This window comes from Lissotriton vulgaris, chromosome 8 (genome assembly GCF_964263255.1).
Source record: "Lissotriton vulgaris chromosome 8, aLisVul1.2, whole genome shotgun sequence".
Classification (NCBI taxonomy): domain Eukaryota; kingdom Metazoa; phylum Chordata; class Amphibia; order Caudata; family Salamandridae; genus Lissotriton; species Lissotriton vulgaris.
In genome coordinates, this window is record NC_141696.1 from 984549143 (window position 1) to 984564070 (window position 14928).

Genomic DNA, 14928 nt, shown 5'->3' on the forward strand with positions numbered 1-14928 from the left:
ATTCCCAGGTAATGGAACTTCCTGTTTCCCATCGCAGTCCTACCGCAGGTAACTGTACCGGGGGAGATTGGCGTATATTGCCAGGGGGAATAATACCCTGCTGTGTTCTTTAAGCCATAGACCAGTGAAATTTCCAAATTGTTAAAGCTCGCGGAGCAAGACTGGATGGTTCAGGTATATTAATGTGTCATCTGCATACATCATCATCATGTGTTGAGGCCCCCTAGTTTAATTCCACCTTCTTCCAGAAGCTTTCAAGTCTGAGAGCTAAAGTTTCTACAGCTAGGGCAAACAGCAGAGGCAAGAGTGGGCAGCCTTTTTGAGTGCCCCTCTCTAGATCCCATCATTCTGATACGCCATTCTCAGATTTAACTCTGGCTGCTGGGTTGGTATAGAGTAATCTTATCCATTCCCAGAACTTTGGGCCAAATCACATACTCACCAACACAGTCTGCATGTAATCCCAATCCAGTGTGTCAAACACTGTTTTGATGTCTAGTGCCACCAAGGTTGCCTTCAGGACAGAGTCCACTACCATGTCGATGACGTAGAGTGACCTCTGCAGGTTCATCTGGGTGCTACTACAAATCTGCACTGATCCAAGTGAACCAAGGCAGCTATCACCCTTTTTAGACTGTTTTGCCAGGGTCTTGGCCAGTATTGGGATCTTGGTGTTTATCATTGATAAGGGTCAATATGATACCGGCTGCTCGGATCTTTGTCCGGTTTAATCATTAAGATCAGCGCCTCCCACATGGACTCTGGTAGTTTACCCAGGCGAGCCAATTCCTCAACGATCTCCAGGAGTTTACATACAAGGTCAGACCAGAAGCATCTGTAAAATTCAGTGTGTAAAACAATCCAGACCAGGGGTTATGACTGCTGGCGTGCTCTTTAGAGCCTCCAGTATTTCTCTCTTTGTGAAGGATTGCTCTAACTCAAGTACAAATTCGCGAGTGAGTGTGGGAATATATATAGTGGCAAAGTAGTCTGCAACTTGCACTGCTGGGACTTTTATGGTTTTCGTGTACAGTGTTTGAATAAGTGTGCGTAGATAGCAGCTTGGGTGTTAACCTGCTGACCATTTGAGTCCATAAGTGGCAGCATAGTTGGGGAGAGGCGCTCTCAATTCAGGATTCATGAGAGCATTTTGCCAGGTTTATTACCTTCTTGTTGGAGTCTCTGTCCATAGTCCTTTGTCACTAATCTATCCAGTGTTTCCCATGAGTCCCGCGATATTCGCCACAAAGCGACTTTTGTCCTTTCTGGTATCAGGCAATATGTCATGAGGAAGGGTGAGTGGTCCGATAGGAGCTGCACAGATACTGTGCTAGTCTATTTTAGGGCCTATGCCTGAAATCTCAGGAATCTATCGAGTCTGCTATTTGTGTCGTGGACTGTGGAGTTGAAGGAGTACTCACAAACTTCTGGGTGTATTACTCGCAAAATAGCCACACATCCCAGATCCTGCATTACACGCTTGAGGGTTTTGGCCATTGCTGATCCAGGACAGGGTCTATTCAGGTGCCTATCTCAATTGTCATTTATCACACAGTTAAAATCCAACACCCATATCACTGGTATACCTGTTTCAGGGGCTACTAGGTCGAGCAATGTGTAAAGATACCCCCTGCTGTCTGTGTTGGAAACATAGTGATTCAGCAGGCTAATGTTCACTTCGTATAGTGAGCTGCTGATTAGTTTGTAACAACCTTCGATGTCTGTTTGCGATGATTACCATAACACCACCCCTCTGGTCTTGTACATTTGATATGTTTACCTGAAATTTGCATTGATTTTAATTAATCATACAATTATTAAATATCTATCTATCTATATAAGTCAATAGTAACAAATATGCAGACCATAAACCACTGGTTTTTAAACCATCCGATGCACTGGACAAGAATGGAGGACAAGGTCTCCTTTTGAATCTTCAGGTTGGACAACAATGCTCCCGTAGACTGTTTTCAAAGTTCCACGAGTTGAACCTCTTAATCAAAGACAACGCTTCAAATAGGCTGATTTCATACAAGATCCTGTTTGAGTCAATCAATCAATCAATCAGGACATTTGTTAAGCGCGCTACATACCCGTGAGGGTCTCAAGGCGCTGGGGTGGGGGTGCTACTACTGATCGAAGAGCCAGGTCTTGAGAAGTTGTCTGAAGGCCAGGAGGTCTTGGGTCTGCCGTAGGCTGGTGGGGAGGGTGTTCCAGGTCTTGTTGGCGAGGTGGGAGAAGGATCTGCCGCTGGCGGTTGTTTTTCGGATGCGTCGCACTGTGGCGAGGGCGAGGTCGGCGAAGCGGAGCTTGCGGGTAGGGGCGTAGAAGCTGAGTCGTTTGTTGAGGTACGCTGGCCCGGCGTTGTGGAGGACCTTGTGTGAGTGGATAAGGAGCTTGAAGGTTATCCTCTTGTTGACGGGGAGCCAGTGTAGGTCTCTCAGGTGGGGTGTGATGTGGCTGTGGCGGGGTGTTGTAACTTATCTAATGGTTTCTCCCACCCTGCCATTTCCCCCCCCTCTCATCCCCTTACCTTGGTTTAGCCCAAGCTGTCACTTGACACGGGGGATGTCAAGGATCAGTCTTGCCGAGGCGTTCTGGATGCGTTGCAGCCGTTTGAGGAGTTTGTTCGATGTTCCTGCGTAGAGGGCATTTCCGTAGGCCAGCCTACTGGAGACGAGGGCCTGTGTTACTGTTCTTCTCGTTTCGGTGGGGATCCACTTGAAGATTCTACAGAGTATTCGTAGGGTGTTGAAGCAGGATGAGGAGACTGCATTGACCTGTTTGGTCATGGAGAGGGTGGAGTCGAGGATGACCCCCAGGTTGCGTGCGTGGTCAGTGGGTGTCGGGCTGTTCCCAGCGATGTCGGCCATAAGGAGTCGTCCCATGCTGAGGGGGTGGAGCCGAGGATCAGGACCTCTGTCTTGTCTGAGTTGAGCTTCAGTCAGTTGATCCTCATCCATTGGGCGACGGCCTTCATTTCTTCGTTGAGGTTGGTTTTGGCGGTGTGAGGGTCTTAGGTGAGGGAGATGATCAGCTGGGTGTCGTTGGTGTAGGAGATGATGTTGAGGTTGTGCTGGCGGGCGACGTAGGCGAGGGGGTGCCATGTGTATGTTGAACAGTGTTGGGCTGAGGGAGGAGCCCTGGGGTACGCCGCAGATGATCTCGGTGGCAGTGGAGCTGAAGGGGAGGAAGCGGACGCTCTGTGTTCTGCCGGAGAGGAAGGATGTGGCCCAGTCCAGGGCCATCTCTTGGATCCCGGCGTCGTGTAGGCGTGTTCGTAGTGTCTGGTGGCAGACCGTGTCGAAGGCAGCTGACAGGTCCAGGAGTATGAGGGCTGCTGTTTCTCCACTGTCGATCAGGGTCCTGATGTCGTCGGTGGCAGCGATGAGGGCGATTTTGGTGCTGTGGTTGCTGCGGAAACCGGACTGAGATGGGTCCAGGATGTTGTTGTCCTCGAGGTAGCGGGTCAGTTGCTTGTTGACGATTTTCTCTGTGACCTTCGCCGGGAACGGGAGCAGGGAGATGGGACGGAAGTTCTTGAGGTCCTTGGGGTCCGCCTTGGGTTTCTTGAATAGGGCGTTCATCTCAGCGTGCTTCCAGGTCTCTGGGAAGGTTGCTGTCTCGAAGGAGGTGTTGATGACTTTCCGAAGGTGGGGTGCGATGATTGTGCTGGCTTTGTTGAAGACGTGGTGTGGGCATGGGTCAGACGGGAATCCAGAGTGGACGGAGTTCATGATTTTGATGGTGTCATCGAAGTTGACGTTGGACCATGCGGTCAAGCGGCAGGTGATCGCGGCGGTGGGGGTCTCGGAGGTTGGCGGGGCGGTCGTGGCGTTGAAGCTGTCGTGGATGTCTGCGATCTTGCGATGGAAGTAGATGGTCAGTGAGTCGTACAGGTCCTGTGAAGGGGGGATGTTGTTGTTGTTGGAAAGTTCCTTCACGATGTTGAAGAGCTCTTTGCTGTTGTGTGTGTTGTTATCCAGGCGGTCTTTGAATGCGGTCCTCTTGGCGGTTCTGATGAGTTGTCTGCGGGTGGCGTTCTTGAGGGCCGTGTGGCTGTCTGCTGATCGTTCGTGGAGCCAGTTTTCCTCCAGTTTACAGCAAGTATGCTTGGAGGCCTGGAGGTCTTCAGTGAACCAGGTGGATTTCTTGCTGGTGTGGCTGTTGGAGGGTGTCTTGAGCGAGGCGAGGGTGTTGGTGCAGTCGTTGATCCACTGTCTGAGGTTGAGGGTGGCGGAGTCGGGTTTGGTGGGGTCGGCTGGTGGGCTCTGGGCGAGGACGGTAGCTAGCTGCTCTTCTGTGACTTTTCCCCAGCAGCGACGAGGCATCTGTCTGCTCTTCTGTGAGTTTTCCCCAGCAGCGACGAGGCATCTGTTGTGTGCGGCGATGTGCGGTGGGCTTCCTGAAGGTAAAATGGACGCAGCAGTGGTCAGTCCAGTGGGGTTCTTGGTGTGGCTGAAGGAGACGTGAGGGCTAGCGGAGAAGATGGGGTCTAGCGTGTGGCCGGCGGCGTGGGTGGGTGTTGTCACGAGCTTTCTGAGTCTGAGGTTGTCGAGGTTGTCGATCAGGGTGGTGGAGTTGACGTTGTTGTGGTTCTCGAGGTGGAAGTTCGGATCGCCGAAGAGGATGTAATCTGTGGAAGCGAGGGCGTGTGTGCTGATGAGGTCGGTGATGGAGTCGCTGAACAGTGGTCTGGGTCCAGGGAGGTCTGTAGATGAGGGTTCCTCTGAGGGTGGTGTTGGGGTCGGTGTGAATCTGGAAGTGCAGGTGTTCGGCGGTGCTAAGGGTGTCATCGGTGCTAGTCGAGACGCTGAGGGTGTTCTTGTGGACGATGGCAATTCCACCTCCTGTTCTGTTGGTGCGGTCTCTGCGGGCGATCTTGTAGGCTTCCGGGATAGCTATGGCGATGTCAGGTGCTGAGGCCGGGGTCAGCCAGGTCTCCGTTAGGCAGGCGATGTCTGGGGAGGTTGACTCGAGGAGGTCCCAGATTTCGACGGCGTGTTTGCGGGCGGAGCGAGTGTTGAGGAGGATGCACCTCAGGTGGTTGGGTTTGTTGGTTGGTGGTTTCGCGGGTTGGATACTGGTGAAGCTACAGTTCGGGCAGGTGAAGGGCCCTTGGGTGTGCTTTGGGGTGGCTCGATAGCAGGTGTGTTCTTATCCGGGGGTGAGTGCGTGGAGGGTGCTCGCGTCGTAGTGTAATCAGGTGTTGTGGTGTCTTCGGGGTCCGGGGGTTCTGGCGCTGGGTGCGGTTCAGGCGCAGACGGGCTTGCCTTAGGCACGCCTTTGGCGCGGCAGCGCAGCGGCAGCCATATAAGGGGATGTGGGAGGGAGGAGCAGCTGGGAGGTGGGAGCGGGGTGGCGAATGGGAGAGCGGGGGGCGGGCAGCCGGGAGGCAATGGCGGGAAGGGAACGGGATGGCGAGATATAGAAGGCAAAAGGGGCTGGCAGGGGCACTAAAACAGTCAACAATGCAGGGCAACAGAGATCGGTAAAAAAATAATAAGGCACAGTACAGTTAGGAGAAAACGAAAAACAAGGAAAGAAAGTCACAGTACAATTTGACCAGCAGAAGTGGGGGGGGAGGGGGGGCGGCAGCAGCTGGCTCAAGGCAGGCACAACACAGGCGGAGTGTGCGGTGTGGGGGGCGGACTGACCTGCAAGCAACCGTATATGAGCACGGCTAGATAAAGAAAAAAGGCAGAAAATGCTCCTATATTGCATTAAATCGAGGCAGGTCTATACATTCTCAGTAAAAGTCCCCGGGCCATAAAGTAGTGTAGGTAGAAGCGTGGTTCTGATTACCTTTAACATGGGAGCAAACAAGGTGCTCTGAAGTTACGCATATAATGGAGATAAAGGAAATGCCAAAGAGGAACATTTATTTTTTGAGGTGGTCAGATGACAATGTAATGATCCTCTTTTGCTAAACACATAATCATGTCTTTCCCTAGTTGCCAGGAGTACCATGGCGTGTAACGCAGGCTAGAATACAGAATCTTTTACAAACTTGGGTGTGAGGTTTAGTGGCAAAAACAGTTTTGCTGAAGTCTGAACATCTACTTAAGGCCAATAATTTACAGAACTAGTTTTCATTGAGAACCAATTCATTTACCACAATATGAAGTATGTGGAGAGGCTGGAAACATTTCCTCCAGAATATCCAAACTATATATTAGGAACTTGATCACTGAAATAATTGGCCACATATTCGCTTGAATGGGCAGATGACAGAATGAAGCTTTACATTATTTAATTACTTTAACCAGTTGCGTGCTGCCGTCGGCCAACGTCCTGATGCGGCCCCACCCACCTTTTAGAACGCCCGCATTGCGCCGAAATAACGGCCGCAGTTAAGCCGTTAAACAGCTCGAGAGATATTGACACTCACCTGGCAACGCTTGGATTCAGTGTTACTGGAATTCAGAGAAGGAGTTTTCTAAAGTGGATGAGGTATATTGAAACTTTTTCGAGGTTGCATGAGGCATGTATCTTAGGTTTGGAATGTTTGAGTTTTCGAAAACCATACACTGTTGAGTAACAGTGATGGATTCTGATGTTGATACAGCCCTCTAGGGCGCAAAAGCTGCGAAGCATACCATATATCATAGGCCATTATTATGCTCAGCCCCACTTGTGTATGTTTTGGGTATGTCCACACTTACCCTGGACAGATCCAAGACATGTATAGTGCAATTGACATGCGAGTACCAGTCTGAAATTGTGCCCACCTGACAGGATTAAGAAATCCGGTCATATTAATGATGTAGGACATGCCAAGCCGTAATAAATTAAGGTCAGCCTACATCTTACCTCATGTTTATAGGCTGCAGAAAAAACGTAATACCCTTTCAAAAGCATGGGACCTGCCAAAAACCTGAAAGTGCACGTAAGGGGGGAGTCAAAACAGGGAAGAGTCTAATGTCATTGACCGAATTTGTGAGGACAAGCCCAGTTAAATCTCTAGGATAGGTTGCGATTTAGAATCTGATATGTGAATGTAAATGTGTTTGTATTTATATAGCGCCTTCTACCCAGAGGTCTCATAGCGCTGTATTCATACCGCTGTGGAACCCTTCCTGGCTTTCATGTGAGATGTCCACTCCTGGGCACCCCCAAGGTGAAGCCAGGCATCCAAGCGCTGCTGAGGCCGTTGTGAAGATTAAGCAAGCTATTGCCTAGAGTCACAGAGTGGGACCCATGATTAGACTAGGCACCGAGGCGAGAATTATCAGGTCCGGGGAGATTGAGTCCAAGAGCCGCCGAGGTGGGAATTAAACCCTGGTCCCGGGCCAGACCTCTGCATCAGGGTCTGCCGCTCTAACCATTGAGCCACGCTTCTCTATAGTATGATGCATTACACAGGGATGTAGATTTAGGACCGAACTCCAAATAACCTTCAGCGTATCATGTCAGTAGGGCGGGCTTGGGCCTGGGTCATGCAAGTTTTATTGTTGACCAGCAGCATGTTGCCTCACTGCAACTTACACTTTTTCTATTACCGGTTTCCAGCTCTCAGACCATCAGTAGCACACGGATGCTCTCCTCTAAGAGAAAGGCAGACTGATTTCTGTAGTATGAATGTAACAACATCGACCAAAGGGTGGAGTTGATCCTAGTTGAAAACATTTTTAATCTCCTCAATGATTTGCTATCCTCGTCTTCAAAAAATTAATTGGCAGGCAATTAATAAAAGCAAACAGCAAAAAGGCATTGAGCAATTCATGTAGTCAAATGTATGTTGCACAAGCATCGCTAGGAAGCAATAGAGCGCTGAACAGTGGCCGTGAACTCTGAGATATTACTCAAGATTATTTACAAGAGCCAGGTAATAACTAGGTTCCTATTATGTTGGTTGGAACTGCTCTTTGAAAATTAGTGTCTTAAGTAAAGATTAGTTTTATTCTGAACTTCATGACAGAAAAAGCTGCTTTATTGTTGACAGGGATGTTGTTCCATATCTTTTGGTGCATAGATGGAAAGGCCAGCCTTCTGGTCTTTTCCTTCTTTCTTTATTTTAATCTCCATCCTGGCACTGGCCTTGCTTCTGGTTTGGCGATCTCTCAGCCAGAGGTGGTTAATTTCTCCGCTGGGTATCGACGATGGTCTGACAGGTGATGCTGCTGATTTTAAGGATCTGCTTGGGAGGCAGTGTAGTGTCTTAAGTGTTGAGATGATGTTGTCGAGACATCCTGCAGTTTGTAGGATTGCTTTCTAGAGTAGTACTGTGGTGGAGTGGCCACCGAGAAGAGAGTTGCCTCTCCCCACTGTTGTAGAGTACTAAGGCTTGCACTTTGGTTCTGAACTCTGTTTCACGTAGGAAGCATTTCACGTTTTTCAGGAGGGAGATGAGCTAAAGCGCTGTTTTGATTTTCTTGGTAATATCTTTTTTCGAAGCATAGGTCTGTGCTGATGATTTGTTGTTGGTTGTGGAGTGAAGTAGTCTTGGTTCATGTCAGATAGTCTGTGAAAGTTTGGTGCAATAGTAAATCAAGAGAAATTCTGTCTGTCATGTTGATCATTTTATTGGTCAATGTCTACGGAAGAGGGATTTCCTCGTATGTTATTTTGATATATGGATACTTCATTGGTAATAACCAATATTCAAAGTTATAAAAGAGGTAAAATGTTTTTCTCAAAATTACTTCATCATATATATCTAAAAGACTTAGAAGAAACTCTTTGACTGACCGAGGAGTCCTGAATGCAGAATAAAAACTCCTGATTTCTGCTGCTGCTGTCTTGTTTTCTCCAGGTCCAAAAACAACAGTTTCATTTCCTACATAAAGGGGTTCCCCACTATACAGGAATATCCTTGTGTAATTGGTTTGCAGTTTCTTGGTGAAGACTGCACCCAAGTCTGCCAACTTCTGAAATGTTCTCAGGACAAATTTGGAGCAGTCATACGACTCAAACCATACTGTTGTGTTCACTTCAGGAGTTGCTTGGACTGTCCACGTCTCATAATAAATACCTGTGTCATTATCTTCTTTCACCCACTTGGCCATCTTATTGAAAATGCTTCCTGCAAAAGACAAAACACGTATTACCAGGAGTTAAAACGTCCATGAAGACGAATGTGCTTAATGTGATGCTTAATCTCATTTCAGACCTAATGGGAAAACAGGTTCCATAGGGCTAATGAGTTGAGGGGAGGTTTTAAAGACAAAATACAGTACATACCTTTCTTTTGAAATGAATATTCCATCACGGTTTTAATGTATTTACTCACCAGAATCTCAAGAGGCCATATGTGTCTCGGGTCTACCATATTCTGAAAACTCAGGGCTAGATGTGAAAAACTTTTTACTGGTCGCAAACCCTGCATTTCGGTGAACCTGAGGGTTTGTAACAGTTTTTTCTATTGTACTAAACACATTTTACGATTCTGAAACCGTTTACCAAAATGCAAAATGGGTTTAGAAATGGTTATCAATTTGATATTTGGGAGATATGAAAGGGGTGTATTTTGGGCATTCCATCAAAAAAAAACAACAATTGGAACCTTAAGTATCAATGTTTTGCTAACGCAATTCTGGTCACAAACTAGTGATAAGTTACCAATTCCCAAGTTGGGGTGTTAGCGGATTGACAAAGGAGAAGAGGTTCTTTCGGACCTCTACCCTAGGAGAATCAGGGTGGCAGCTTTAGGAGGAGCAGGCTGTGATCTAGAGGACCACTGCCATCTCTCACTAAAGATTTCCTTTCTATTAAGGAAAGCAGGCTGCTTAAAAAAAAATATATTTCCAATTTTGAAATGCAATCAATGGATGGTAGTTTGCTGTCCCTTGCAAGCCGGCTTCCCTGTGATTATAGCCGATTGCGGGGAGGGGTCGCAAATTATGACCTGCCTAATAAATATTCAGTAGACAGGTCAGTCTTTGAGCCCAGATGTTTCCCTATTTTGAGAATCAAACTATTAAGTACATAGGTTGGTTCATAAAATTAGATACTGGTCGCAAGAAATCAAGTCACAATTTGCAACCACTTTTTGCCACTAGTATTGTAGTACATCTGGCCCTCATTCTAAAGAAACATAATTCACAATAAATAGTTTTTTCACTGACCAGAGACGGGTGATAGATTCACCTACTTTATAGCTGGGAAATGTCAATTTGAGATAGTAGAAATTCGCCCAGAAAAATCATCTTTTCGCCTAGAATTTACAACTAGAATAAATGTGCTACACATATTTGGTGTTTTCCTTAATCAGTGCTATTTTTGTTCTGATTACTGGAGGATATTCTACATCTAGATCCGATAGTCTTTCCCATATCTGCAGATCAGACCAAGCAGGCATCCGAATGTCAATGAAAATGTGCAGACCTAGACTAAAAAGCAGACCTTTGCACCAGAACGCTGAAATCTTGGAAGATACAGCTAATATGCTTTAAATAGACTCCAATCTCAAACACTGTTGTGCAGAAAAAGTGAAATAAAATTCAAAAAACTGTTCTCCGGGATACTGTGAAGGACTCCATAGGGAAGCTTTGAACAACACTAAGGGACCCCCATCTTCTGTTTGCGAGGTGTGTCCTTGCTTAGTAGGAGAAATACGGGTAAACTGAAGAATGAGGAGATGTTTTCAGGGACCTGGAAGTGAATGTCGGAGACTGGTATCACTGGATTAGGACAAAGTCCTTTGGGGAGGGTTTCAAATCGTCTGTCCAGAAATGCTGGTGGGTGATTTCAAAATACAATGATTTCATTTAAGCTGATCCGGACACACCCAAAATATTGGCGGGAATAAATTGAGGCACTACTGCTGTTCAGAATGTTAATCTTTAACAGGATGTGTGTGTTGTGTGTGCACATAAAAACAAAACTGACATACCTGATGCTAATAGGTGATTACATTACTTTGAATGACTAGACAAACCTTAAGAATTGCAGAATGACGCACTCAAAATATGAAACAATAAGTTGCAGAATTGAGTGGAAACAAGCAACATCAACTTATACCCATAAATCTCTAAAACCCCGTGTAAAGAAGTAAGATAGTCGGATTCCTTAATTTCTTTATTGTAGAATAATATATATATATATATATATATATATATATATATATATATGCTGGTCCACAAAACGTAGCAAAGCTACGTAAAATGCACTCCCCTTGAAAGATCAGGAATCAAGAAGATCTCAGCAAAGTGCGCTTTTCCAAAAGTTCATATTTATTTAAAGTGCAGCATCGTGATAATTCATGGAATCACAAAACCCAACGCGTTTCAGCGAGGAAACTCGCCTTGATCACGGGTATTTACAAATCCAATGAACAAACATTTAAATAAAGATTCACCTGGTAAGTGCAACATAAACAAAGGACTCATAGCTTGTATATATGGTGGCCACCCACGGCATCGATGTTGGCTTGTACCCCTTTTCTTTGTAAATTATCATATTTACGGCTGAAGGTAAATATGCGGCCTTCTTGGTAATCAATTTTGTCACGTAAGAATTTTCTTTCTTTTTTTGCCACGATGTCATCTTCGTGTTTAGCCATCTTTTTATCAATTTCTTCCATTTTCTTTGTGAAGCCTTCCGTTGTATCTTCCTTCGTTAATTCATCTTTCAGATCCGCAATCAGTTTCAATAGTGACATTCTGTCCTTCCATGCATGTTTAATCAAGATGGATAACATGCGATTAGAACAGTCCATTAAGTTCTCAGCCCATTCTTCTGCTAATTCCACGTCTGGTTCCTCATGTGATGGAGCTATTAAGATACGCAATCCTCTTGGAATTCTCTTCTCCTCCTGATACTTTTCCAGAGTGATTGCCTCCCACCAGCGAGAAATCTCTTTACGTATCAGCTTCTCAAGTTTCTGGTATTTATTTACTAATCCTTGCCCAGATGGTGCCGGCTCCTTGCTAGAAGAACTATTTGCTGTTTGTACAAACATGGACTGCGCCCTTAGTCTTCTCCGTGCCTCCGCTGCTTCTTCCATGATTTAAGCTCACGTGGGGATCCCCCCTCTTGCCTGCATGTATTATTGTTCGTTTATATGGAAAATACGCACAGTCATTCAATGGATATTGTTCTGATTCCCTTTCAAGGTCCCTCGCACATTGACCCCCGGATTGTAGCTCTACTGGCGGTCCGGCGTGGGGAAGTCGCGTTTTACTTTAAATTGCCAAATCGGAGCGTTCCGAAAATGCGTCGGAGCAGTACACAACGCCTACCGCAATAGTTCAAAGGCGTGTGATTAGATTATTACGCGTAGATAACATTTGTGCTTTTAGCGAGAGTACGACCGGAAAATGACAGAGAAACTGACTCACCCGTCACGGAGCTGCCGGAGAAGTCAGGCACATCCACCTTGTAGTTCCCAGGCTCCCGGTGAGTCGTCCAAGCAGATCCCGTGTTCGTACACCGTCTAGTTCCAAGCAAAAGTAAACAGCTCCTCCGTATATGGCATCCGTTAAAACGCGGTCAACCGGCGATTTCACAATATTAAATCCACATCCTTTGTAACGCCGGGACACCGTGACAGCGGTGCATAAAGGGGCAAAGGTCCCCCTTCGTTGTATGCTGGTCCACAAAACGTAGCAAAGCTACGTAAAATGCACTCCCCTTGAAAGATCAGGAATCAAGAAGATCTCAGCAAAGTGCGCTTTTCCAAAAGTTCATATTTATTTAAAGTGATAAGTCAACTGACTGAAGTTGGACAGCGTAACTTTCCACAGAAGTAATCAATAGTTAAATAGAGACCGAGTATGCATGTTGGTCAACCCATTATATCTATTAAGGGAAAATGCAAAACCTCACTGGGGGTCTACACACGATCGGTAACTTTACAAATTGATGCTTCGGGTCAATCTCATTTGTAGCGTGAATTTAAATGAGAATACATTAACCAGTTACTTTTTATGGTTATGATGTCAATTGAATTATGAAATGTGCAAATAACGTTTCGCATTATATATTTGATTATTATGACACAAATGTGGCAATTATGGGCTCATTTAGGCCATATGTAATTTGCTTTTATTTTGTTTAGGTGCCTTTGAATCAGATACTTATTCTTTGGAACTGTGTGACTAATAGGTGGACTCCATTCAAAGATGGCCACCATATATACAAGCTATGAGTCCTTTGTTTATGTTGCACTTACCAGGTGAAACTTTATTTAAATGTTTGTTCATTGGATTTGTAACTACCCGTGATCAAGGCGAGTTTCCTCGCTGAAACGCGTTGGGTTTTGTGATTCCATGAATTATCACGATGCTGCACTTTAAATAAATATGAACTTTTGGAAAAGCGCACTTTGCTGAGATCTTCTTGATTCCTGATCTTTCAAGGGGAGTGCATTTTACGTAGCTTTGCTACGTTTTGTGGACCAGCATACAACGAAGGGGGACCTTTGCCCCTTTATGCACCGCTGTCACGGTGTCCCGGCGTTACAAAGGATGTGGATTTATATATATATATATATATATATATATATATATATATATATATATATATATATATATATATATATATATATATATATATATATATAAAAGAACAGGTAGCGCCAGGAAGCATAACCATACAGATCTTCAGCCAGGTTCTAACTGACTTTGTCACACTAGAACTTAGTCTACATACATACATTCCAAAGCCTCGCACCAACACGAGCCTTAAAGCAATACACTAATTTAAACTCATACAATATAACACGCCCCTTATAATAAATAAACAACCTGCACAAAAGCATAGAAATGTTAACAAAAGAGAAAATGAAAATAAATAATAATACAAATAACAACAAACTCTAAACAACGTTCTACCTAACATATTCCTTAAGCCAAGCAGGCAAAACTCTTTTCCTCTTTAAGCATTCAGCATTTTCAATGCATGACTCCGTATTTTTGTCTATATCAGTGTTACTGGTATTTTTGTTTCCATCCTTGTTTCCATCTTTGTCCTCTCCATAACCTTGGCCTGACAAGGATCTGCCAACCTCCCTATCCATCACAGAATCATTCACCATCCCTTCTCCTTCCCTTAATTGAGAAAACACACCACCATCACTTCCACAACTTTGAGGCTGTGAACTCTGTCTCCTCCCCAAAGCTAACTGGGATTGTAACTCACTGTTTTCGGAATAATCTTCCACCCAATCAAAGTCTCTTGATTTTTCACTCACAATCACTTCCTCACCATGATCTTGACAGATATCAAAAGCAACATCCTTGAGATTCCAAACTTTTCCATCACTTAACTTAACAGAATTCCTAAAAAATTCAACAACTTGCTTTGAAAAATCAAATTTATTCTCACCCTTCTGGACCCTATAAGGCTTCCTGATCTTGACCCAATCTCCAATTTTCACTAGAGTATCTTTTGCATTATGACGTTTATCATTGTTTTCCTCTTTCAATGAACCAACTCCAAATTCTTTTTCACTTCCTCCGGTGACCATTTTTGTACACTCTTCTTAAATAACCAACCTGGATTAAATTTACACCTGGGTAATCTACCTCTCATCATTACGAAAGGAGACAACCCGGTACAATTGTGCAAAGTGACTTTATAAGACCACACCGCTTTCTGTATTTCTACCTTCCAATCCAAATTCTTGTTATTAGCTGCCTGCAAAATACCCTTAATCACCCTATTAAACCGTTCTACTGTTCCGTTCCCACTTGGATTATATAAAGCTGTTGTTTTATGCTTAATTCCACACTTCTCAAAGTATTCTTTAGCTGACTTGGACAAAAATTGCACTCCATTGACCGTTACAATATTCACAGGCAACCCCTCCATCATAAAGATCTTATCCAAAAATTTCAGAACTGTCGGAGTATCAACCTTTTCTACAAACTTAACCACAGGCCACTTAGTAAAAAGATCAATAGCAACTAGACCATATTCCTTCACATCCCCTATTGGACCAAAAATATCCACTGCAATAGTCTCCCAAGGAAGACTTGGAATTAG

At 45.0% G+C, this 14928-nt stretch overlaps 1 protein-coding gene across 2 annotated transcripts in view; it reads right to left on the reverse strand.

Moving 5' to 3' along the window:
• Nucleotides 1–7615: 7615 nt before the first annotated feature.
• The window catches only part of CLN5 (CLN5 lysosomal BMP synthase), a 224334-nt gene continuing 217021 nt past the window's right edge, over nt 7616–14928 (reverse strand). For both annotated transcript variants that reach the window (XM_086934855.1, XM_086934854.1), the window contains exon 4: nt 7616–9025. In XM_086934855.1, the coding sequence (XP_086790981.1) occupies nt 8538–9025 (488 nt within the window). In that variant the 3' untranslated portion in view covers nt 7616–8537. The remainder of the gene's footprint in view (nt 9026–14928) is intronic.